This window comes from Ictidomys tridecemlineatus, chromosome 11 (genome assembly GCF_052094955.1).
Source record: "Ictidomys tridecemlineatus isolate mIctTri1 chromosome 11, mIctTri1.hap1, whole genome shotgun sequence".
In the NCBI taxonomy this organism is placed as follows: domain Eukaryota; kingdom Metazoa; phylum Chordata; class Mammalia; order Rodentia; family Sciuridae; genus Ictidomys; species Ictidomys tridecemlineatus.
In genome coordinates, this window is record NC_135487.1 from 12,534,290 (window position 1) to 12,557,182 (window position 22,893).

The 22,893-nt window shown below is 50.1% G+C and overlaps 1 protein-coding gene and 1 pseudogene across 3 annotated transcripts in view; one reads left to right on the top strand and one right to left on the bottom strand.

The window, feature by feature from the left end:
- Capzb (capping actin protein of muscle Z-line subunit beta) overlaps window positions 1–22,893 on the bottom strand; it is a 116,164-nt gene that overhangs the window by 72,578 nt on the left and 20,693 nt on the right. Inside the window, exon 1 of one of the 3 annotated variants that reach the window (XM_078025454.1) lies at window positions 21,139–21,142. The exons of the other annotated variants lie outside the window; for them this stretch is intronic. Coding sequence (XP_077881580.1) covers window positions 21,139–21,141 — 3 coding nt within the window. The 5' untranslated portion in view covers window position 21,142. Of the gene's footprint in view, window positions 1–21,138; window positions 21,143–22,893 lie in introns of those variants that run through there. 3 annotated transcript variants of the gene reach the window in all.
- LOC101959194 (small ribosomal subunit protein eS4 pseudogene) lies at window positions 12,653–18,388 on the top strand (annotated as a pseudogene).

Below are 22,893 nucleotides of genomic sequence, written 5' to 3' on the forward strand. Positions count from 1 at the left end.
TGCCACACAACATTGTCAACCATAGATGCTCACAGCAAGGTACAGCAGAGAGTGCACCCCAAACACCCTCAGATATATCACCAAAGCCTCAGCATACCTGGTGACAGAAACGTACAATGCAACATTTTACCAATCTGTAGTACATCTGCAAGCTTGATCCAAGACCTGTCACAATGCTCCCTTCTATCAGTTATCATCAGGCCCTGCCAGGCAGATGCCAAAAAAGAAAAAAAAGACAACTCTTGGCTTGTATTAAGACCTAAGACAGACCACTTTACAGGCTGTTGACTGGCAGAAAGGTCCCTGAAATTAAAACATGAAGGTTTCCAACCTGCACCTGCCATATCTTAGCAGGCAGTCTCACCTTCCTGAGCCTTAACTCCTTCACCTGTTTACTGGGAATAATCATAATCATAAGCATGTAAAGAAACTAGTAGAGTTCCTAAAGCAATCTAAGTGCTCAATAAAAAGCACCCTCTTAAACATCTCCTCACCCAGAGCTGTGTTGCAGAGGGCACAGGCGCTCAACATTCGGGCACAGAACTAAAATTCCCTCCACCCTTTGATAATAGTGGACATGACTTGAAGGCATCCAAGTGGGGAGCCATGAAAGAGGCCTAAAAATTCAAAGAGTCGTGGCCATTCCTTTGGGTTCTCTCTGGCTAGACAGGAGTCATCTTTCCAAGCGGAAATTTACTCCTCCATCAACTTGGGGACTGTCCTGCCCACTAGACAGGTTTCCAGAAGCTCAGAACGTGCTTCCCTCCTATCCTCAGCTGATGGCTGTGTGCCATGTCTCAAGAAGGTTGGCCAGGCAAGGACCCTAACATCCTCAGTGAGCAGAGAGAACTAAAGAAAGAGATGTGACAGACAGGTGCCAGCCCCCAAAGAGCTTTCTGATAACCAGGGACTGCACCCAGCCCTGGTCAGCAGATGGCCACCAGGTCTCACTCCCCTCTGCGGCAGACCCTGCAATGACAGCATACACATGGCCACTGCTGACAGCTTTCGCTGGGCAGGTGCTCCACGGCTGAGGAAGGGTCGTGAGAAATACCAGCTCAAAATTTTAAAGTCACTGTCCCTAAGTGCTTTTTACATGCCCATATCACATTTAATCTTTGTTTGGTGCTGGACATCCAGTCCAGGGCCTCTCACCTGCTAAGCATTCACTCACCACTGAGCTGCACCCCGAGTGCCATGTTTAATCTAAAAATAAAAAGATCCTAGGGGTGGGCATGGAGCTCAGGGGCAGAGCACTGCCTAGCATGTGTAAGGCCCTGGGGTGCTGGTATAAGTCTCAGCTGTGGAAACAGGCATGGAGCATGATGGAGCTGGGATTCAAAGGCAATTGTTCCTGCCCCAAAGCCTCTGTGCCTGATCCCTCTCTACAGCATGGTGCTGCCACCACGCCCCACTCCTGTCCCAAGAGCTGCTGCCAGTTCTTTGTTGTACAGTCTCCAGAGAAGAGCAGCTGGCTGCTCAGCCTCCTCATCCCCGCAGCTGACCGCAGGTGAGGGTGCAGGTGTGAGACCATCTGCATGTGGATTCTGACCCACCACGCCCTCACGTGGGACCTCGGACAAGTCACTAAATTCAGCCTCAGGTTTCTCCATCTGTAAAATGAGGGTCCTAATGGCACATAAACGGTACTGGTATTTTAAAGATTGAGTAGAGGCAATTCCTACCTAGCACCTAGCACACTCCTGGGACTCAAGACATTGCTCTGTATATTTTACCTGTGAAGTCCACAGGGAGGAAGAAGAAAAGAGAAAAGCATCTCACATTTTGAGATAAAGCCCCCTGGCCTGCTGCCCACCCTGGAGACAGCGTTCCGCTCTTGTCACTGCATGGCCAGTGTTGGAAGGGCCCGAGAGCGCAAGGCTGCAGAGGTTCTTCCAGAGCTCCACCAAAGGGGTGGGGGCGCCCCTGGGCCCTGCGGACCTCCACACACCTCCCCGCAGCGCAGGCAGGGCCTGTATGGCACCTCTACCAACCCCGGTGCTCAATTTCTCAGAATGGCGTTTTCTCATTCTGTGGTGGATGATGTTTGTCATCCAACGGCCTGAGAGCTTTCATTAAGTCAAACAGGCCAGTGGCAAGGGACTTTGAATTAGCATGGCCTTCCAAGAACACAAGAAATGTCACAGGCCCTCACAGCCTACCTGAGAGCAGGAGCGGAACACACTGGAGGAAAAGTTGCTGACTGGCTCGAGAGCTCAGTACGGCCACCCTGATCACCTCCAGTCAGCGCGTTCTCACAGACAAAAATGATGGTCAAGGCCACACACAGTACAACTGGGCCCCAGGAGACACACTTCCCCAACAGGTATCTGAGTGGGAACCTGCAAATTTCCAACAGAGAAAATGCCCCCCATTGATAGATCATCTGCTCATGGAAGTACAGAAGGCCAGGGCAGCTCGAGAAGCATGTGCACCTTCCACACAGTCAGAAAGACCCGGATGGAGGAGGGAATCTCTACTTCGGGAAAAGCCATCGGGATGCAAACATTGGGCAGCGAGGCTACTTGGGCCCTGTCTCCGCCCTGTCGCAGTGAGACGCCTCTGCAGTGTTCCAGAGACTAAATGCTTCTCCCTGGACGCCCCCAACCCCAGCCCAGGAAACCAGAGAAACTGTTTATGAGGGATCTCAACAAAGCCAGCCTCAAAACTCGACAGCGGGAGAGCTTCATGACACAAAGAGAAAACATCTCTGCTTTAGTTTGCCAATTTTTTATACTTTGCTCCTAAGTTCCGTGACAAAAACTAATGGGAGGCACCGCAGGAGAGCTCAGGAAAGCAGAGGTTGTTATGCTACGCTCCTTCCTCTACCAAAAAGGTGGAAATCAATTCACTTTCCCCTCTAACCCAACAGTCCCCAGGGAACACGGTGTTTGGATGGCCTACAGATGCTCAGCCAGACGGGAATCCATCCATCCAAGTATTGTTCTTACCTCCCACCACCTCTGCGACAGGGAGGGACTGGGCACATGGCTCGGAGGTCACGCTCCTCACTTACAGGATCGTGGGAATGCTTACGGAAACCCTTGTCACAGCTCGGCCAGCTGGAATGGCCGCTTAGGGAGAGCTGGAAACGAGGGAGGGGAGGATCTGACCCGGGAAGCAGGGAGGCGATGCTGCAGGCAGTCACTGCCGCGAGCAGCCTCTATAACCCTCATGGCGTTGGGGGACCCAGCCCTCAAGAGTGTACGGCTGCCCACCAGTTTGGGGAAAACAGATTTTAAGGAGAAAATTCAATTAGGAAATAAACTTAAGGCAACCACTGGAGCGTACTGAGTGGAATATTTTCCCAAGCGTCTCGGTCGAGCTATACATCAAGGTAGTCTGAAAACTGACCACCGCTCTGTACATCCAAAGCTCATAAGGCCCCAGAAGCCTTCTGGCTTGATCTGGTCTGCCCTGTCTCCTGTGCCACTTCCAGTGAGACTCAGCATAGGACCCTAGTACTGGGCCGGGTGCCCAGGTCAGCACCCCCGCTCCCCAGCCCTCATCCCACGACTGCTGCCCAGTGGGTGGGAACACAGGTGCAGTGCTGGATTCCCTACCAGGGCTGGCGGCCTAGGAGGCCTTCACGGTCATCAGCAAGGGCTGTTCACTTTTTCTTTTGGTTTCCCTGACGTCCTCTGGCTGAGGAAAATAGCTTAGTTCCTTCTCATAGGAAGATTAAATCCAGAGCAAGGGGCAGGAGCAGGAATCCGTGTCCAATCAATGATGGAAAACAGCTTTACTCATCAGCAGGGACTCATTCCTGCTTCTTGTAAAAATCACCGAGTTCCACCCCAGACCACAAAAGTTCAAGGCGGTACGGAGGGTGGTAGTATATCCTGGACAGGAGCTGCCTGCCAAAGCAACCTATGGTCCTGGGCTGGCCCATCCGAGAGACCAGGAACAAGGTGCCTCTCGGAAGGTGATCCAAACTCCCCAGGAAGTGCACGACGGCCCCATTCCCTGAATATCCTACATTACAGGAAGATGCAGAGCCACTGTAGGCAGCCACAGCCCTTCCTGTGGAACAACCATGCACACTTACATCTGTACGGAGAGAAGAATTAATAGTCAAGTTTCGGAGTTGAAAGGGTTTGTTCCTAAAGAATTAGACGTTCTCAAGTTTAGCGAGCCTGGCGTTCACTTTCCCTCAGGATCCCTGCAGGCTTGGGCCTTTCGGCCTCTGCTGACCCTGTCCCAGCACCTGTCCAAGCGGCTCCTTCCATGTGCACCTTCCGCCCAATGACTGGCCTTCTGACTTCCAGGGCTGTGCCCAAGATGTGCCAGTTCTTTGCCACATGGCACTCCCGAAAGGCCCAAAGCAGCCACCTTGGACTTCCCTGCATGCCCAGCTCTGCCTGATCCTGCATAGGACAAGACCCAGGCCACTCCCTACTGGGCTGCTCCCGGGTCAATCCACTGGCTCCCAGGTGCATGCGTCACTCATTTCAGAAACCACATCTGACTCCTGTGAGCGTCAGTTCTTGGTGGTCTCTTTCTTGTGCGCGTGTGTGTGTGTGTGTGTGTGTGTGTGTGTGTCTTGAGGGAATCAGGTCCTAACTTCCTAACACCCAGTACTTCCACAGTAATTTCTCCAGCTGCCATCCACATTCTTGGCCCAGATGACAAGCCACACAGGTCGGGGCCAAAGCATGGCCAGGTGTGGGGGGCAGGGGACACTGATTTTTTTCCCACAGCTGAAGTAAAACATGCAGGCATCACTGAAAAGTCCAATAAACTGTCTGTGCAGTACTGGGAGGTACACTCATAAGCGTCTTATAAGACACCTCTGTGATGAGTTTGCGTTAGAAACACACACTGGCAGGGAGGATGGGAAGACAATTGGCTCTTTATGTAGACCAAGCATTTTCCTTGAAATCCAATTCTTCTGGCTCATTCTTAGGATGGAAAGATGAATTTCAGATCATTCCGAATGGCGACCACAAGACCCAAAGCAAGAAGCCGCCACTTTTCCAGCCCTGCCGTTTGTTTGTACACTTATGGCAATGGATGGCAAGCATCTACAGACACCCCTGTGGAGGACCCCTTTGGGGACAGGCCATCTAGGACTGGATATTAGTGGTGTACCCACTCTGTCAACTTCCTTCACCTTTAAGACACATTATTATACTAAAAACCATGTATTCAAAAAATAGGGAAATCAGAACAAAAAGATAATATAACGATAAGCAGGGCTGAAAATGCTTTTGAAAGATGAGTCCCTGTTAGTTCACCCGGCACTTCTTGCCTATGCAGTTTGAGTCCCAGCTACAGCAGCAGGGAGGAGACATGTGGCACTGATGGCCTGAGCACCTCAGGAACTCATGTCTGTGGGCTCTTCCTGGAAGTAAAGCGAGTGTGAAGGTGGACAGTGCATTTACTGGGATCCAGCGGCTGCCAGCCTAGCATGGGAAGAGTCTTAAAGGCAGAAAGGGAAGGCTCTATTGGTCTGGTCCAGCGAGGGTGGGTGTGGCTATGGGGAGCTCCACCCCTTCTGCATGTTACACAAGTAGTAGCTCCCACTGCTCAGAATCAGGAACTGCAGAGAGGGTGCTCCACACCATCCCCACCATCCCCACGTGAGGCTGGGTGAGGGCCCCAGGGCACAAGGCAGAAAACAGCTGCACTGTTGCTCAAAAGCACAGGGGGCAAAGGCAAGGGGCCTTCCAATCCCCACAGGGTGTTGCTGAGGGTTGGATTAGGAAAGGCTTTGTTACCTTTAAATTTTTGTGATTCCCAATTATAATAGCCCTACCCTTTCAATCATAAGAAAGGCTAATGAATTCAATGAGCCTGTCTTATAGAAAGGATTTTTAAAAATTCATTCATTATTTTAAAACACTACCCTACTGCATGATAGAAGTACCTGACTTAGGGCTTCACTTTTCTTTTTCTTTTTATTTATTTTTTAGTTTTCGATGGACACAACATCTTTGTATGTGGTGCTGAGGATCGAACCCAGCGCCGCGCGCATGCCAGGCAAGCACGCTACCGCTTGAGCCACATCCCCAGCCCATGGGCTTCACTTTAAGTAGATACAGATCCACTTGGGGAAGTCTCAGGACCAGCGTTTCCTTGCAAAACTGTGTAAGCCAAGGCTCAAATAATAATTTACAATAATACTTTATCTAGAGACAGGGTCTGGTTATAAGTTGCTGAGGCTGGCCTTGAGCTTGAGATCCTCCCAAGCAGCTGGGATTACTGGTGTAATCACTGTGCTCAAGTACTTTTGGTGAGATGCTGAGTACCTCCAATGTGTCAGGCACTGTCATGCTGTTTACGAAGGAGAAAACTGGGATGCAGAAAGGCCAGGTCACTCGACAAGGCCACATGGTGACAGCTGTATGGGGATGTGTGCCAGACATAGCCCAAGGCCCCAGGGCACTTTGTAATGAAAGCTATGGTCTCAGAGAAATGCAAGGCCCTACGAAAGTCAGAATAAACAGTGGGTTCAGAGACCAACACTTTGGGTTACAAACCTCAGGGGTTTTTTTATCCTTGAAGAATTTCGGCAGGAGAGTCTCTCTTAGAAAAGGCAGGTGCAACTGGCCTCCATCTTCTCCCGCAAGCTGCATGTCCACAGGGTTGCAACCCCAGCACCTAAGCATCACTGACACCCGTGCTGCTGTCTTTCCTATCTGAACAACTCTGGATTGAATCTGATCAAAAATCTTTCTGTGCTGGCGCTAAAACAACTAAAAACCCTCTCACCCATATAAACAAAACTTTACTGGAAACTAATGATGAACACAAAGAGATTATTTATATAAAACAAATAGGCCTACACCCTGTAGACTTGAAAGGTAAGATTTTGTGACAATAAACCCCACAGTGGCTCCTAAGGGTACCTTCATCTTCATGACCCCTGGGGTCTGGCACTTCTGCTCATGCCCTGTCACTATCTACACTATACCTCAATGTGACAGAACACAGCCACCTCCTGGAAACCCAGACCCGATCCTGGGGTCAAAACAAGTCATTTCAAGGAGCAGGTAGAATTCAGACAGGCATCTACAAAGAAATTTTGCAAAACATTCCAAATTGAAAGGGAACAAACTTTTTTAAAGGCTCAAACTCTTGGACCCAGGAATTCTGCAAAGGTCTTACACAAGGTTTTGACACAAAGACATTTTAGTATTTTTTATAACAGCAACAAGAAAAAAATAACTGTAAGTCCAACATTCGTAAATTATAGTCCAACTATAAAATGTGGGACTGCACAACTGTCAGCGGAGGCTCACAAAGGCCCACACGTGGCGCTGTCAGGAAGCAGCAGAGGCAGACGTGAAGAACGAAGGCCGGTTTCAGAAACTCGCTCAGGGAAGACAGTAAACCCACAAAAGGTAAAAGGGACTTTATCCAAGAGGGGAATTCTGAGTGGCTTATTTTTCTCTTCTCTTTGTATTTTTCAGCATCGTTTCCATGGATAGTACATGTGCCCCCTCCCCTTTCCCTGATCATCAACACCAGGCATGCCCTCTGTAAAACAGCCGGGAAACAAGACAAACAGGCATTACAAAAATGCCCCAAATGCCATCCGGAGACATTCCAAAGACACCCGTGGGTAACCGCGTAGTCCCAGGCCTCCAGATGTTTTCCAACGAGCATTACTTTCAGAATCAGTTTCTTTAAAAAACAATCTGCACAATTCGGCACATGTGACATGGCAGGCCAGGCTGGGCGGGGCAGGGGTGGGGTGAGGAGTAACTGCAGGGGGAAGCAGGTCATGGCTATGGTGGACTCTACCTTCATTAAAAACGTGCCAAACTGCACTGGACTATTAAACCTGGGGAAATAAATAAATCAGCAACCGCCCAAAAAGCAGTTGAAAAAATAAAACAAAACATAACCCCAGGACCAGAGGCAGAGAGGGACGGCTATTAAGGGAGGCAGCCGGGGACTCTGCACCTCTGTTCCCCAGAGCACACGTAGGACCATGTCGTGGGAACGGGAGAAGCTGGCAGCCACTCAGTCATGGGCAGGACAGTGGCCCTGGACACGCTGCCAGGTACCTGGGCGAGTGGGTGGGAAGGTCAGCTCACTCTACCCAGGGTGCAGAAGGGGGCGCTCACGAGGTGCTGCTGAGCTGCCAGGCTCCCTGCAAGTGGTACCACTGGCCAAAGTGCCCAACTGTTCTACACAGCCCCGGATGTTCCATCTGCCGAAAAACGGAACATTTTGCTCTCCACCCCTGCCACCCCTGACAAGATGTTACTTCCTGCAAGTACTCAAAGAGGAAAAGACAGCCAGGCGCCACAGCACACGCCTCTAACCCCAGCACCAGAGGCTGGGGAAAGAGACCTTGTCTCAAAAAAAATGAGCCAGGGCTGCAGCTCAGTGGAAGAGCGCTTGCCCAGCATGTGCAAGGCCCGGGGTTCCACCCCCGGGAAGGAGGGAACACAGGCAACAACTCAAATGAGTACTATGGCAGTCAGGCACCTGGGGGAAGTGGGAGAGGAAGCCAGGTTACCTAAAAGGTACAAGGCCAGGAAGATGGCCTGGTGCTTGGAAAAGGTGCACACTGTGACAATCCTCTTAGAAAGGAATGGGCAGTTACATTATCAGCAGCTTCTAGAACACCCTTCCCTGTCAGCATGCACCCTACAGAATCCCAGGCTGAGGCTGGGTGCCCACTCTGTGGGCCATCCTGGAATTGGCCTTGCCACACAGGGAGGCGACCAGGTACTCAGTAACCATTACACGGGCAAAAAGAGGAAATATCTATTTCATACTAAACTAGCAAAACTGGATCTAACAATTTAACCTCAACTGAGTAAAAAAAAAAAAGCCCAGTTCCTGGAGAGGAACATATGCAAAAATGCTCACCGTGCTTTCCTCTGGGTGCAAAGAGTGGTTTTCTTTCCTCCTTTAACATATATATTCTGAACTTCAAGTTTCTTTTATTGTCACATTTCTCAACCTCTGAAAGTCCATAATCCATATGCCAACTGGATTTTGTCAACTTTACTCTCTAGAGTTTGTGTTGTGTAAAAACAGACTTTATTTCCCAGACATAAAATTCTGAGTATGTTTTCCCAAATTACACTACCACTGTCCAGAACATGACAACCGCCACATTCGAGGTGCTGGGGGGCCCGGGAAGTGGGCCCTACTCCAGCCCTCACTGTGAGCATCCTTGGCTAGGAGCTTGTCAGACACCTGCCATCCTGGGAAAAGGACTGTGTAGTATCAATGCTTTGTTTTAAAAGTAATAAAGGAAAACTACTGAAAAGTTGAAAAGCTGGCCTGGACAGTGGTTGGGCAGCCCTCAACCTCACCCTTGAGGGGAGCTGGCCCTGTCTAGGGGGAAGCAGCAATCATGGGCCTTCACACGTGCTCAGAAGCGTTCTATGGATGCGACAAAATTTTAGCTGGCAGGCTAGGCAAACAGAGGGGCCCCCAGGGAAGCCTCCCGGAGACCAGGGCCACAACTCCCTCTGCAGGGCTCACTGGCCCCATCCAACACAGCTGCAGCCACTTGCAAGCTACCATTCCCATCTCAGTGGCCTCAGCAGAATGCCCCTGCATGGATGAGCACCTATAGCCAACGGCAGGTGGAGCATCCAGCGTGGATTAAGTCTAAGAATCAGAACAGAGCGGGTGCTGCTCTCTAATTATGCCATGCCCCCCTGAGTTCTAATAAGCTTCTTCAATATGGGGAGGAGGGGTGTAGACCGCTTGGGACCTGGGAAGCTCCAGCTTGCAACTCCAGTCTGGGGTGGGCTGGCTTCTCCTCTGGAGAATAAACAGCCAGCCAACCTATCTGTCAATCAAGAACCAAGGGCCACAGACGGAAGCCAAAACCTCTTTCAGTAACCAAGAAAGAAAGGGGCCTGGAGCAAATGGGCGGTGTAGACCTGGGCAGCATCAAGGGCAAGCCTGTGTGGAGAAGGCCTATCTTCTGCAGGCACCTCCCACCAGGAATGGGGGTTCCCTCTCCAAGGGACACAACTTTGCTCCCAGCTGTAAATCAATGTGAACGGGCCATCTCCTCCTCCCCTGCACCCTACAAGCAAGCATTTGATTAATATTTTTCTACTCTAGTTGCCCTGAGTGGAAGAGTATTTACAGACAGAAAATAATACATTGCTTCCCTCTCCGCAGCCTCCTTGATCCACGCCGTCCAGAGGCCAAATCTCCCAGGCTCTTTTCTCTCTGAACCATGACTCAACCTTTGCAGTTGCAACCATTCAAACCAAAGATGCAAAGCGTCCTACCCTCTCACCTATGATGAATGCTGTTGCGGTCTTCTCCCCACTGGACAGCAGATAACTCACATTAGAAGTTGCTTGGTGACCAGACCAACTTTGCTCGCTAGTTTGACAACAATCTGTCACTTGGCCAACACATTTCCTGGGGGACTGTTCTCAGTCTGTCTTTAATCACTGGCCTTCTCAATACGAAAGATCACTCCTACCCTGGCCGTGTGGCTTCCATCAGCTTGCTATTTACTTTCCCTCCCATCTCCCTTCACCGGGACAATTAGCATTTTTAACCTGATGGCCATTTGGCCACCTGTTGCTCCTCCACTCCCATCGGATCTGATATGTGTGTCACCTTTCAAGGTTCTGGGTCACATCATCTGGGCTGGCCACAGCCTGGGTGGGAGAGCCTTGTATCCTGCAAATATCTGGCACTGGAGGAGACAAAGGGTTAAAAGCAATCATTTGCAGGCTGAAGAGACGAGGGGAAGCGGAAAGAGGCCACTCAGATGTGGCCCTAGGCTGCCCCTACCCCCTCCTGACTTCTCCCATCTGGCTTCCATCTGACCCTCGCAGCTGGCCAGGTGGTTCTCATTTGCAGATGAAACCCCAGCGGCTCCACCACCACAAGAACTCCTGACCCGGGAGCCTCTGTGAGGCCGATGTGCACAAAGTACGCTTGTGTACCACCGAGCAGAACTGAAAGGTCACACCTTCCAAAGCCGGAACCAGGGCTACAGGAACAAAGTGGGGTCTCAATGCCTGGAAATTCTGTTGACAGCCAGAAAAAAACAAAAACAACCCGGGAGTTACCCTTAGGTGTGGCATTGAGGAACAGGAAGATGGTCCTCAACATTCCGCCTTTTGTCTGAAACTGAGGATATCATGTACCCAGCCTCAGCTCCACACTAGCATGCTCAGGGAAGCAAGAGGGCCTCAGGGAATGTCCCTGCAATGGCAGAGTATGGAACAGCTGAAATCAGGTTCCTAAAGAAACACAGAAACACATGGAGATGGTGATGTGACTGTAAGAGCTGTACCAACACCAGGTCTTCTCACACCAGGCGCTGCTCTAACCACATCATGTCTGTTACCTCATTCAATCCTCACGCCATGCTAGGAACACAGCTTCTAGTATTGATTCAGTTCACAGATGAGGAAACTGAAACACAGAGAAGTTAAGGAACTTACAAAGGTCACAGAGCTAACGAGTAGCAGAGCTGAAACATAAACCTGGGCAGCCCGCTCCAGAGCCATGATCCTAACCAACATGACCTGCTGTGTCGCCACCCACAATACAGGTTTAAATATGAAAAGCATTACCTATGTCCTCAATATGCAGCAGAGGGCTTGCCTAGTATGTGCAAAGCCTTGGGTTTTCCCTCGGCAACACAAAAAAAGAGAAAAAATGTTTTCTTTGTGTATATATGGTCACCAAAATAAATAATAATAAAAGGTGAAAGAGAAATACGTAAAATAAATGTTTTGTTTAGGTCATGGGAAAAAGGTAATATTTTCTTTGTCATGCACTGCTAGTTTTCCTAATTTGCTACAACTTATAAAATCTGAGGGAGACCATCACTATCACAAGTTCAAGTCCTCAGCAAACAGGTAGGCACTCGTTGCTGGCATCAGGACTGGTGTCATCAGTGCCGGGCAGGTCTCAGGATACTGCTGCAGGGCAGCTAACCTGGCCCAGCCAGCAGGCACACACACCTTCTGGGCTGCAGAAGGGAACATGCCGCCACCACTGAACCCCAGGAACTGCGAAGACAGCTGAGGCACTGGTCAACTCCCAGTGAGAATCTGACATCAAACAATGACCCTTTCCAGAGACACCCCCCACCCCGCAAAAAAACATTATTCATCCCAATAACAGCTGCTGCTTTAAGGCCACCCTCTAGACACTTAAAACAGACAGTTAAAATATAGTCAACTCTCACTGACTCCCTGGTAGGTGAACTGAGCTCAGGAACTTGCCTGGAGTCACCAGCCTGGAAGAGGTTGAATGAGATGCAAGCCAGGTTTGCCCAGCACCAGGGCCCACTCCCTCACCAGCCTGCTTCCCTTCCAGCTGGAGCCGCAGGCAAAGACAGGCCAGGTTCCTCACCACTTCCTCCGTCTGGGTCGCCCCCTTCCTTTCTACGGGCTGCAGGACTCCTTGGAGCCCGGAGGAAGGAGCCCGCTCACTTCACTACGTCTCAGCGTGGGGCCTGTACCTTTGCTCATACCGGAAAGCGGATCCTCCTGGTTCAATTATCCCAACTATCTTCAGCTCAGAGAAGTTCACAGCAGACTGATACAATCTGGGGAGCAAGGTCACCTCCCCTTTCAGCATTAAATTCAAGAGAAAAAGATCACTGTGGTAACCATTTTGTTTTGTCCAGATTGGGTTTCGCTCTTGCTTTGCTGGGGCAGGACCACCTATCCCGACACCTGCCCCCTAGATGGGCCTTTCCGTGGTCTATGTTACTGCTGCCTACAGCATACTGCAGCAGAGCTTGGAGCTGGTCCATCCTGCTTCCCTGAACCTTCATGAGGGATCCAGGAGGTAAGTGTGCTAAGGTGGTCTACAACAGCGCATTCTGATGGGGGACAATGGCACTTTCTCTCAAGACGGGCCAAAAGCTCAACCTCAGGAGGCCCTAGTGGGTAAAGACAGTAGCACCTCTATGGATGAATCTGGACAACTGGAGGACAAGTGTCCACTTGCAAAACTGGACCCCAGCACACCTGAAAACAGGTGCTCTTACAGAGGCTGACACTAACCCTAGCAAAACAGGGCATGCTTGATGATGGTCCTGACAGGCAGAACCAGATCCTGTTCTAAATAACCAGACTGATGAGCATCCTGGTCCCTCCACTTCCCAAGCGCTCCTGCTAGGCTCCATCACATGTGGCATGAGAATGTTTCCCTTTTGGAATGCTTTTAAAGGTAACTGTGTTGTCCTTTAAGATGTGGGTATGGGGGCTGGGGTTGTGGCTCAGTGGTAGAGCACTCACCTAGCATGCTTGAGGCACTGGGTTCGATCCTCAGCACCACATAATGTAAAATAAAGATATTAAAAAAAATGATGTGGGTATGGTTGAACATGGTGGCACACATCTGTAATCTGAGTAACTCAGGAGGCTGAGGCAGAGGATCACAAGTTAGAGGTCAGCCTCAGCAACTTAGTGAGACCCTGTAGCTCAGTGGCAAATCAATCCCCAGTACCAAAAAGAAAAAAGGAAACAAAAACAAAGAAAAAACAGAAACAAAAACAAAGAAAAAAGATGTGGGTCTTACGCACATATAGTAAGTGGTGTTCGTGGTCAGTTGGTCAGTCTGAGGGCAAAGGCTGCCTTGAGTAGCTCCACCGTAAAGCAGGCAGAGGAAGGGCCGGTGGAAACCAATAAGGGTCACTCATCCTTTCACAAACAAGAAAAGTGAATCCAGAAGAGAAGCGGGCACAAGAGCCCTTGGAAGCAAAACTCTTAAAATGATCCCTCTGCAGCGTCACCTGATATCCAGGCTTGTACTGGAAAGTCTTGTGCTTCTGAAGGACAAAGCTGCAGAGGGGGAAAGCATCTACGACGCAGACACACAGACCGCACTTGTTTGGGAAAGGACCAGTCAAGAGTCCATAGGGGTCATGAAAAGCCCCAGCACCACCACCACCAATGTTTGCCTCTGGAATGACAGAGAGAGATGTTTATTATTTGTAAGAATTATCTCTGCTGTTACATGACTCATTCCTGCCTGCCAGGGCTGCTCTCATCTGTTGCCAAGGAAAGCCTGCTGAATTACAAAGCTTGCAAAAGTCATCGCTGACCAATGCTCGAAACCCTCCAGGGCAAACCCAAATACCTCGTGGAGGGACTGCTATTGTTCCTCTCATTATTGCCAGCTGTTCCTACTGCAGGGAAGGCTTTTAAGGCATTTTACCCAAGACTGCAGCAAGGTCAGCTGTAAAAGGCCTGAGTTCTCGAGTTCCCAAGGAGAACCCACGGCAGATCCTGGAGATGGGAGTCACGGACAGAAAGCAGAGGCTGAGGCACGACAGGACAGGGAAGGGAAGACTGGAAGGGAGAGACAGATCAGCAGCACAGGTGGCACTGGGTGGAAATGGATGACCCTGTGGCTGGCAAAGCTCCAATCCTGTTGTCATCCAGCATGGGGTAGGAGGACAGAGAGGAAGGTGCCAAGATGCCGCATCACCTGACACAGTGAACCCCCGACAGCCTGGCCCTCACCAAGCTGCCCCAGGACTATGCTGTTCCCATAGGCAAGGGAGGAAGCTGAGTCCTGGAGGCCACTTACTGCAAGGTGGGGGCTATGGGAGAGGGCACTTCAGCACCTGGCAGTGTGGAAATGTTAGCAAATAATGTGTCCTCAGATCATCTCATTCCTGTGGCCTGTTTCTGATGACTCAAAGAGCCTGGTCCTCAACAAATCCAAAACCAAACTTGGGTATTCCCACCAACACCTAGCAGCTACAATGCACACAGCGCCCGCATTCTGAGCCCTTATCATGTGCCAGATACAACACGGCAAAACATTTTAATCGACTGTCGACTGTGGTGATTGTTTTATCTTTGTATCTCTCCACCCTAATCCCAACCCCCACTACCCCCCCACACCACAGCCACCCCCTAGCAGTCCCAACCCCTCCCCTGTCCACCCTTGAACCTAAGTCCTGGGCCTAGGAGGGCCTGCCCCCTCCACCCTGTTACACCAGCTCTTCCAGACTTCCTGTTCTTTGGACCCCTCCCAAGCTCCTTCCTGCCAGGGCTCTGCTGAGGTTGCTCCTTCTGCCTGGCCTTCACACTGAGGGACTGCAAGGGTGGGGTGGGAAGCGCACTGGACAGGGAGTCAGCTGGTCCAACTCTGGAGTCCTGCTCTGGTGACTCCTCAACCTCAAACAAACCCCAGGGGCAGATGTCATCCCCTGGGAACCAATGTACTTGCACAGGCCCCGCGACTCCCACTCAAACCTCTGCCCTTCACCTCGGCGGCTCTGCCCTCCTCCACACCGGTCCTGCTTCCAGCCTCTGCATCCTGCTTGGCTGTCCAAATAACCTATTTTAACATAAATAAGATTTTGGTATGCTCCTGCTCCAGCCCTTGGGCTTCCTGTTATTATCAGAATTACAAATGATGCATAAGGCCCCGAGCACCTGGCCCTGGCCACCTGACAGGCTCTCTGGCTCTACGCTGGGGTCTCCCCTCTGCTCCCTCCCAAGCTTCCTTGAACCTCCCTAGGGCTGGCTTAATGGTCACACCGGAAGAGCTCCTGTCTTGTCACCTTGCTTTATTCCCTCGGGGCACTTTCAGGAGGGAGGGTGTTTCTTTACAAACATAGTGGTGGTACAAGACGCACATCCACTTGGTGGTGCTCACCCACCAAAGCAGGGCTTGGTCTTTTCACTGGACCAGTGGGCACTTGCTGAACTGACCTTCCTCCTGTGCTAACAGTAAACAGCTGCTGGCCCCTGTGGCAGCAAGTCAGGTGGGCGAACTGACCCCGACAACCTGCTGTTGCAACTTCACAGAGGAGGACAATGAGGGGCCCAGAGGCTGATGGGCAGGGCCGCTGGATTCAGACCCAGGCGGCCAGCACAAGTCTGTGTTCCTGCCACAATGGCACACCACCAAGCTCCTGCCATGGCTTCACTGGACTGCAGACTTCTCTCTCAGAATGGGAAGGGGATCCTGGAGGAGAGGCCCCATGTCTTAGATACACTGATTTCTAGGGCCAGGGACTCTAGTGGGAGGTCCTGGATAAAAAATCAAGAGTAAACTAAGGAGTGCAGAAGTTCAGCTAAGAAAGCCCCAGGAGAGGTGGGCAGGACCAGCAGCAGTGCACTTCTGTGGCACCCCTGGTTCCCGCTACACTCACAGCAGGTGGAGAAAGAGGACTGCAAATGAGAGGCCAGTCTGGGCAACTCAGCAAGACCCTGCCTGAAAACAAAATGAGAAAGAGCAAGGGGGTGGCACCATGGTAGAGCCCCCAGTTCCACCCCAGCACTGGGTGGGGTCACCAGGACTACTATTAGTTGAGTGCTCACTGTGTGCCACACTAGTGAGCGGCCCCCACTGACAGCCAGGAGATGGAGGCCCTGTGATTCAAGGGGACTTGCCCACAGCCTTGCTGCAAGTGTGCACCCTGTTCCAAGAAGCCAGCAGCTTCACTGCAGAACACCATTGTCACCAAGTTCTCAAAACTACTCAGATACACTCACTCAGAAGGAGAACCCCAGAGCTGCAGTCAAGGGCAGAAGCATTTTTGGATGAGGCACCTGAAAAATTACTGCCCAGTCCTCTAGATGGTGTTTAAAATGCCCCAGGGCATGACAGCGCCTATGGTGGCATCTGCGGGAGCCAGAGGGTAAAGCCAAACTCTGGTCAAGGGAAGATCAGCCGACCAGGCTGGAGAGCGCTGACCACAGGACATCCATCCTGCAGAGAGGAAGTCAAGCCGCAGTGAAGCAGTGGCGAGGGCAGGGCCCAGCTGAGCTCCACTGGAGGCTGCCTGGCAGGGACAGAGCCCAGCTCAGGCTCCCAGCCCAACCCAGCAGCACCCACAGGCAAATCTGCCCTGTGTTGGTGAGAGGGCAAGGGCACCCAGGTCAAGAGGGAACACAGGGATCCACCTAAGAAATAGGAGGGGCTGAGGTGTAGCTAGTGGAGAGCTCCAGGCTCTACCCCAGCTCCAGAGAGAAAAGAAAAATAGGGAAGACCCATATGTGCCCAGAGAATAAGAGCATCCAAAGACTTGACCCTACCAACTGCTAACACCAGGACAGCTGGGATCCCCAAAGGCTCATGTCACCACAGACTACAGTGACAGTCCTTTTTTAGGGATACCAGGGATTGAACCCAGGGATGCTTAACCACTTAGCCCTTTTTTATATTTTTATTTTTAAAGACAGTCCAAGTTGCTCTAGGGCCTCACTAAGTTGCTGAGGCTGGCTTTGATTTTCCTGCCTCAGCTTCCCAAAGCCACTAGGATTACAGGCATGCACCACTGTGCCCGGCCCTATTTTTCAACTCAAAAAACGAAACTAAGCTTTATTTTCTATAAGGCAATCTGAGAGGATTTCTGCATGGTCACTAAAGGGTCAGAAAGCAAACCTCTCTCGCTGGCCACCCCCCACCTTGTTATGGCCGGGGCCACTATTCCTCAATATGCATGATTTGGTTCATCTTGTCACACAGTGGTGGTTATGACAAGGAGCACAGCCATGACCGGTGCCCTCCTGTGTCACAGGCTTGCCACGCGTTGGGCCCCTAGGTCTGGCCGACTTACTCCTATTATCTACTAGCCATCGTGGGCCTTTAGATCAGCAATCCTGTTTGATCAAAGTCCTGGAGAGCTACCCAGGGAAGAGAAATCACAATCTCAGAGCAAGTTATTTATGTGGGAAAAATAAAGACCAATTTCCTATGCTTCACAGGGTTCTTAAATGCAAGGCACTTAATTCTAAGAGCAAACAACAATCTGCAGCTGTACAAATGGAACCAGGTAAAGGAGAAGGCACATGAGAGAATGGCTTCCTCTCATCCTTGTCTTTAGGAACAGACCCAAGTATGCCCCAAAGGAGATGAAGCACGGGACTCGCAGGCAGCATTTGGCTAAGATGGATGGCCAGGGCCGAGCTGATGCAAGCTATCCTGCTGGTTTATATGGACGTCATTAGCACTGACGGGACCATGGAGAGCTTCCACCTGACGGATGACACCCAGGGATCCTGTGCTCCTCATCATCTTACCCCTGAGAAGGTCAACTACAAGCTCTGCAAAGTGTGAAGGATCCTATGGGCACCAAAGGAATCCCTCATCAGGTGACCCCAATGCTTAGGCCCTTCGTTGCCTGGCCCTGGTCAAGGTGAATGACACCCTCCAGACTGCTGTGGAGCCTGGCAAGATTACTGACTTCACCAAGACTGACACTGGTAAATGAGAGTGATGAGGAGGTGCTGACTTGGGAAGAACTGGTGTGATCCCGGACACAAAGAGAAGTCCTGGCGTTTCTGATGTGGTTCATGTGAAAAATCCAATGAAAAAGATTTGCCACCAGGCTCGCCAACATTTTTGTTATTGGCAAAGGCAACAACCGAGAGATTCTCTTCCCCGAGGAAAAAGAATCGGCCTCCCCACTGCCGGAGACAAGCACCCAAAGAAAGCAGTGGGTTCGAGGTGACTCGATGGAGGGGACTTTGGACTTAATTCAAGATAATACAATATGATTAGAACAAAACAAACCCCTGAATACTGACAACACCTCGCAAAAGAGGGGCAGGTCCAAGTCAAAGGACAGATCAGGTGGCCTGCTGGAAACCAGCTTAAAAAGAAAATTAAACCCCACCGACTGAGGCTGGCATCACACCAGGGCTGGCACCTTGCCGCCCTGGCCTCGCGCAGTCCTGCGTTCTTTAATGCAGGTGCTCTGGGCGGCCCCAGAAGGAACACAGAAGCACCCCTACTCAGACAAGGCGCCCCAGCACACAGGAGTTCATTTGAGCCAGAGGCCACCCCGCTGCAGAACACCTGCGGACTGTTTCCTAAGGCGTACCTGCTGGTCTGCCTGGGAAAGGGAACTGCTCAGGCCACGGGAATCTGCCACCCAACACGGAACGCCACTGCGCCTCCAACAGGACTGTGACAGCAGGGGCTGCTGCACTATGGAAGCACGGGCACTGACAAGGGCCCCATGCTCACCTGGACAGGGCACTACAACCAGCACTCAGACTAGAAGGAGACCCTGAGGGGGCGGGGGTCAGCACGTGAGGACTAGAGGGCACATAGCAAGGCAAAATGCTGTCCTTCCACCCAAGTCTTGTCAGAAAAGCAGCTCAGCAGAAAGTCAAGCAAACCAAAGGGGAATCAAAGCCACTCACAAAGGGAGGGGCGTTGGGATTAATGGACTCTTAATTTTTGAACTTCCTGAGGTTTATGGCTAATTAGGCCCTCAGCCATACTGTAATGTGATCAAATTTCAACCAAATTCATGGATTAGTTCAAAGTGGAAGATGGCACAGAAATCGCAGTGAGCCCCTGGGACTACAGACAAGGACCCTCGTGTATGCTTCAGTCTTGATCTGCACTAATTAGGCACCTTTCATTCCCCAAGCAACAGCACTCAAAGGACATTGGAAAATGCCTTCTGCACCCTCACAGAGCTCTTTTCTTTTGTTTTTGGTGGTGGGGGCTGAACCCAGGGGAACTCTACCACTGAACCACATCCCTAGCCCTTTGATTTTTTGAGACACGTGCCACTAAGTTGCTGAGGGTCTTGCTAAATTGCTGAGACTAGCCTCAAACTTGTGATCCTCCTGCCTCAGTCTCCTGAGTCGCTGGGACTACAGGTGTGCACCACGGCTGCACCCAGCACAGGAGTTCTTTCTTATAGTCTTACTTTAATTCCCTAATTGGGTAGAAGCATACATACACACACGGCTCAAAGGTGAGGAGAAATGAGACTGAGTACAACTAGGAAACCTATTCGTGAACAAGAATATTCAATCTTACTAACCAAACACATAAAAATGAAAAACGAGGAAATATTTACTGCTTAGTAAATTAGAAGTTTTGGGGAAAAACACCCTATGTTGACAAAAAAGCAATGAACTAACATGCTGCTAGGAGCACTGTGAGCGGGCAGGACCCCCGGAAATCAACCTGACAGTGTTTGTCAAGAGCTGGAAAAGTATGCACACTCTGACATGTGATATTACTTCTATTCATCTGTCCTAGGGGAAAAAAAATCCAAAGATAGAGAAAACCACAGAAAGAACTACAGTCACCGAGAACCTGTGCACAGTGGAGCTCCCGGGGGCCACCCGAAGGCCAAGCATCACGGGAACGGCTGCTCGATCCCACCCGAGGAGCGCCGGCAGTTAGGAGGGGGCCAGGAAGAATTCTAATAACCCAGGAAGTCTGGGGTCACATTAATTTTTTAAAAGAAAGAAGAAATTATATAGAGCCTATGGCTATAACTAACCAAAAACCACATGTATGTGAGAAATGAAAGGACTTATAAAATATCAAACTGTTACATCTGGTTTTTTTCCTTCCATGACCCAAGCTTTTTTATAATGAAGCTTTATTAAGCTGAATCATATGAAATTGCCAGTGGTCAACCACTTCTGGCTACAAAAATGGCAATTTTGTGTAGTTCAACTTAGTATTTTAATAATTAAAATAATTCTGATAACCTCAGGCTGTCATAGAATTCATCCTTATTGTATATCACCACCACTCTTTAACATAATCCTCACATACACGTGGGTACACAATCAGTCTTAAAGTCATCCTTAGAATTTTGTAATCCAAAAAAGTAGAGAAATCCTGCTAAAAGGATTTAAAGTAGTCGATAGAAAAACAGCTAGTGAAAGTCGGTTGCACCACACAGTATTTAAGCCCAATTTTGAAAGGCACAGGCTCCACTAGCTACAAAGTGGAGGTGGCATCACCACACTTCAGATCCCAAGGGCAGAACCTCTTCAGCAGGACAGAAGAGCCAGCAAGTAGAGACCAGAGAGGGGGGGGGGGCCACCTGGGAAGTTCTACCCACAGGATTTCCCTCTCGCTTCTGCCTGCTCTTCCAAAGGCCTCCTCAATCTTCAACCAGGTCCCACTTTTCCAAGCCAGCATCTTAGAGGAAGTCCACTTCCTTTTCTGGCTGTGAGACGAGACTAATTTTATTAATGAAGTACCCTGATTCCTGGTACCCAGAAAAAGGGCTTAGAGGAAGAGAGGAAGGAACACTGAAGAGCAGGCTGTTTGGGTGGAATCTCTTTATAATATTAGCACATACACAGAAACACCTGGATGAAGATGTGCATCAGACACTTAGCCATCTCTCTGATAGAACTGGGGTGGGAGGAGGACCCTCCACTTTCCAAGGTAAAACATTTCTACGTGGTTTACAAAGAATATGTATATGCTGGGCATGGTGGCGCATGCCTGTAATCCCAATGACTCAGGAGGCTGAGGCAGGAGGATTGCAAGCTCAAGACTAGCTTGGGAACTCAGCAAGACGCTATCTAAAATAAAAAAATGAAAAGAGAATGTAATTCGGTAGTAAAGTATCCTGGGTTTAGTCTCAAATACTGGGGGGGGGGGGCGGGAATAAAATAAATAGAATAAGTATTATTTTTTTTCCTGGTACCCCAGATCTTTTTTGTATTTTATTTAACGACAGGGTCTCACTAAGTTGCTCAGAGTCCTAGCTAAATTGCTGAGGCTGGCTTTGAACTTCTGGTTCTCCTGCCTCAGCCTCCCAAGCCGCTGGGATTACAGGTGTATGCCGCTATGCCCACCTAAATATTACTTTTGCAGTCAGAAAAGCTATAAAGAAATTAGAGTATTTTTAAAAAGAGAAAATAAGAGACCTATTTTGATAGATTTATTCTTTTAAGCTCCCTACCACCCCTTGCTCAGCCTCCCAGGACCTACTTTACAATTCCCAAGTGGCAGAGTTCATTGGAAAAAGGAAAGGGTGGGAGAAACACCACTGCTTTCAAGCCCACACCAGGGCTGAGCAAAGCACTAGAGCTTCACCTACCAGCCAGCCACACTTCTTCTCAGAGGACGGACATGCTACTTCTTCAGGATAGCCCCCTCCTTCAGGAGAGCCTCTACAGCCATCTGCAGGCAGCCAAGGACCCTGACTAGACCCACTGTTGGTCAATGATGGCCACAGTGCTCTGAATCTGTACAGCATGTGATCTGAAATGCATTACTGGTCTTTCTGGAGGGGAGCACCGGGAGCTATACTGGCCTTTACCTCATTCTTTCTTCAAACAGTCCCAGGAGGTAGCACTTGACACTGGACTGACCCAGCAAGCAGCACTTTCTCTCTCTCACTCCTGAGGCCCCAGCACAGCACGAGCCTCGAAGAATTGCTAGTGGGTACGAGAATGAATCCCCAGGGCTCCTAGGTGAAGTGACTCGAACCAAGGTCACCCAGGCAGTAAGCACAGATAGCAGAGTCGACATCCAGGCGCCAGACAGCCAGGTTTACCATGGTCTCTGCTGCTCTGGGCACATGGGGAACAAGAGAAGCCTCTGAGATCAAGTGTTGCCTCTTCCTCCCTCCAGCCCTCCCCCATTCCCCAAAGCTCCCGACAGAAGCCAAGCTTCACCCCATCTGAGCTGGGCACTGGCACCTAGGGGGCATGGGCAGGGTGGGGGGGTGGCTGTGGGTGTGCTTCACAGAGCAGCTCTCCATGGGTGTTGGAGGCCATGCGCGTGTCAGCTAAGCTGGCCTGATGCTCACCTCATTCCCAATCCCAAACCCACCGGGACCCTGACCCCCAACTTGAGCACTTGGGGCATCAGTCTATTTTTAATAAAAACCTAAGTGAATTTTTACTTAAAATAAGACTTTTAAATGTTTCAGAAAACAACCTATTTTTTAAATAGCCATTGCAAAAAGAAAGACTTAACTGAAGATGAGCTTAAACTGAGATAACCTGAGTAGAAATATGAACTTGACAGTCAACTGGCAACGTTATAAGGAAATTACTTAACCTCAATGAGCCTCAATTGTTCTCATCTAAAACATTAGAATAACCATCTAGATCATTAGGATGAATGAAGATTAAATCAGTATATTTAAATGAGCTAATGATTTTCTTAGTGTCTTGAGTACTACTCAGGGCACGCAGGGCAATCAATCAATAAATGCTGTGTCTGTTAATA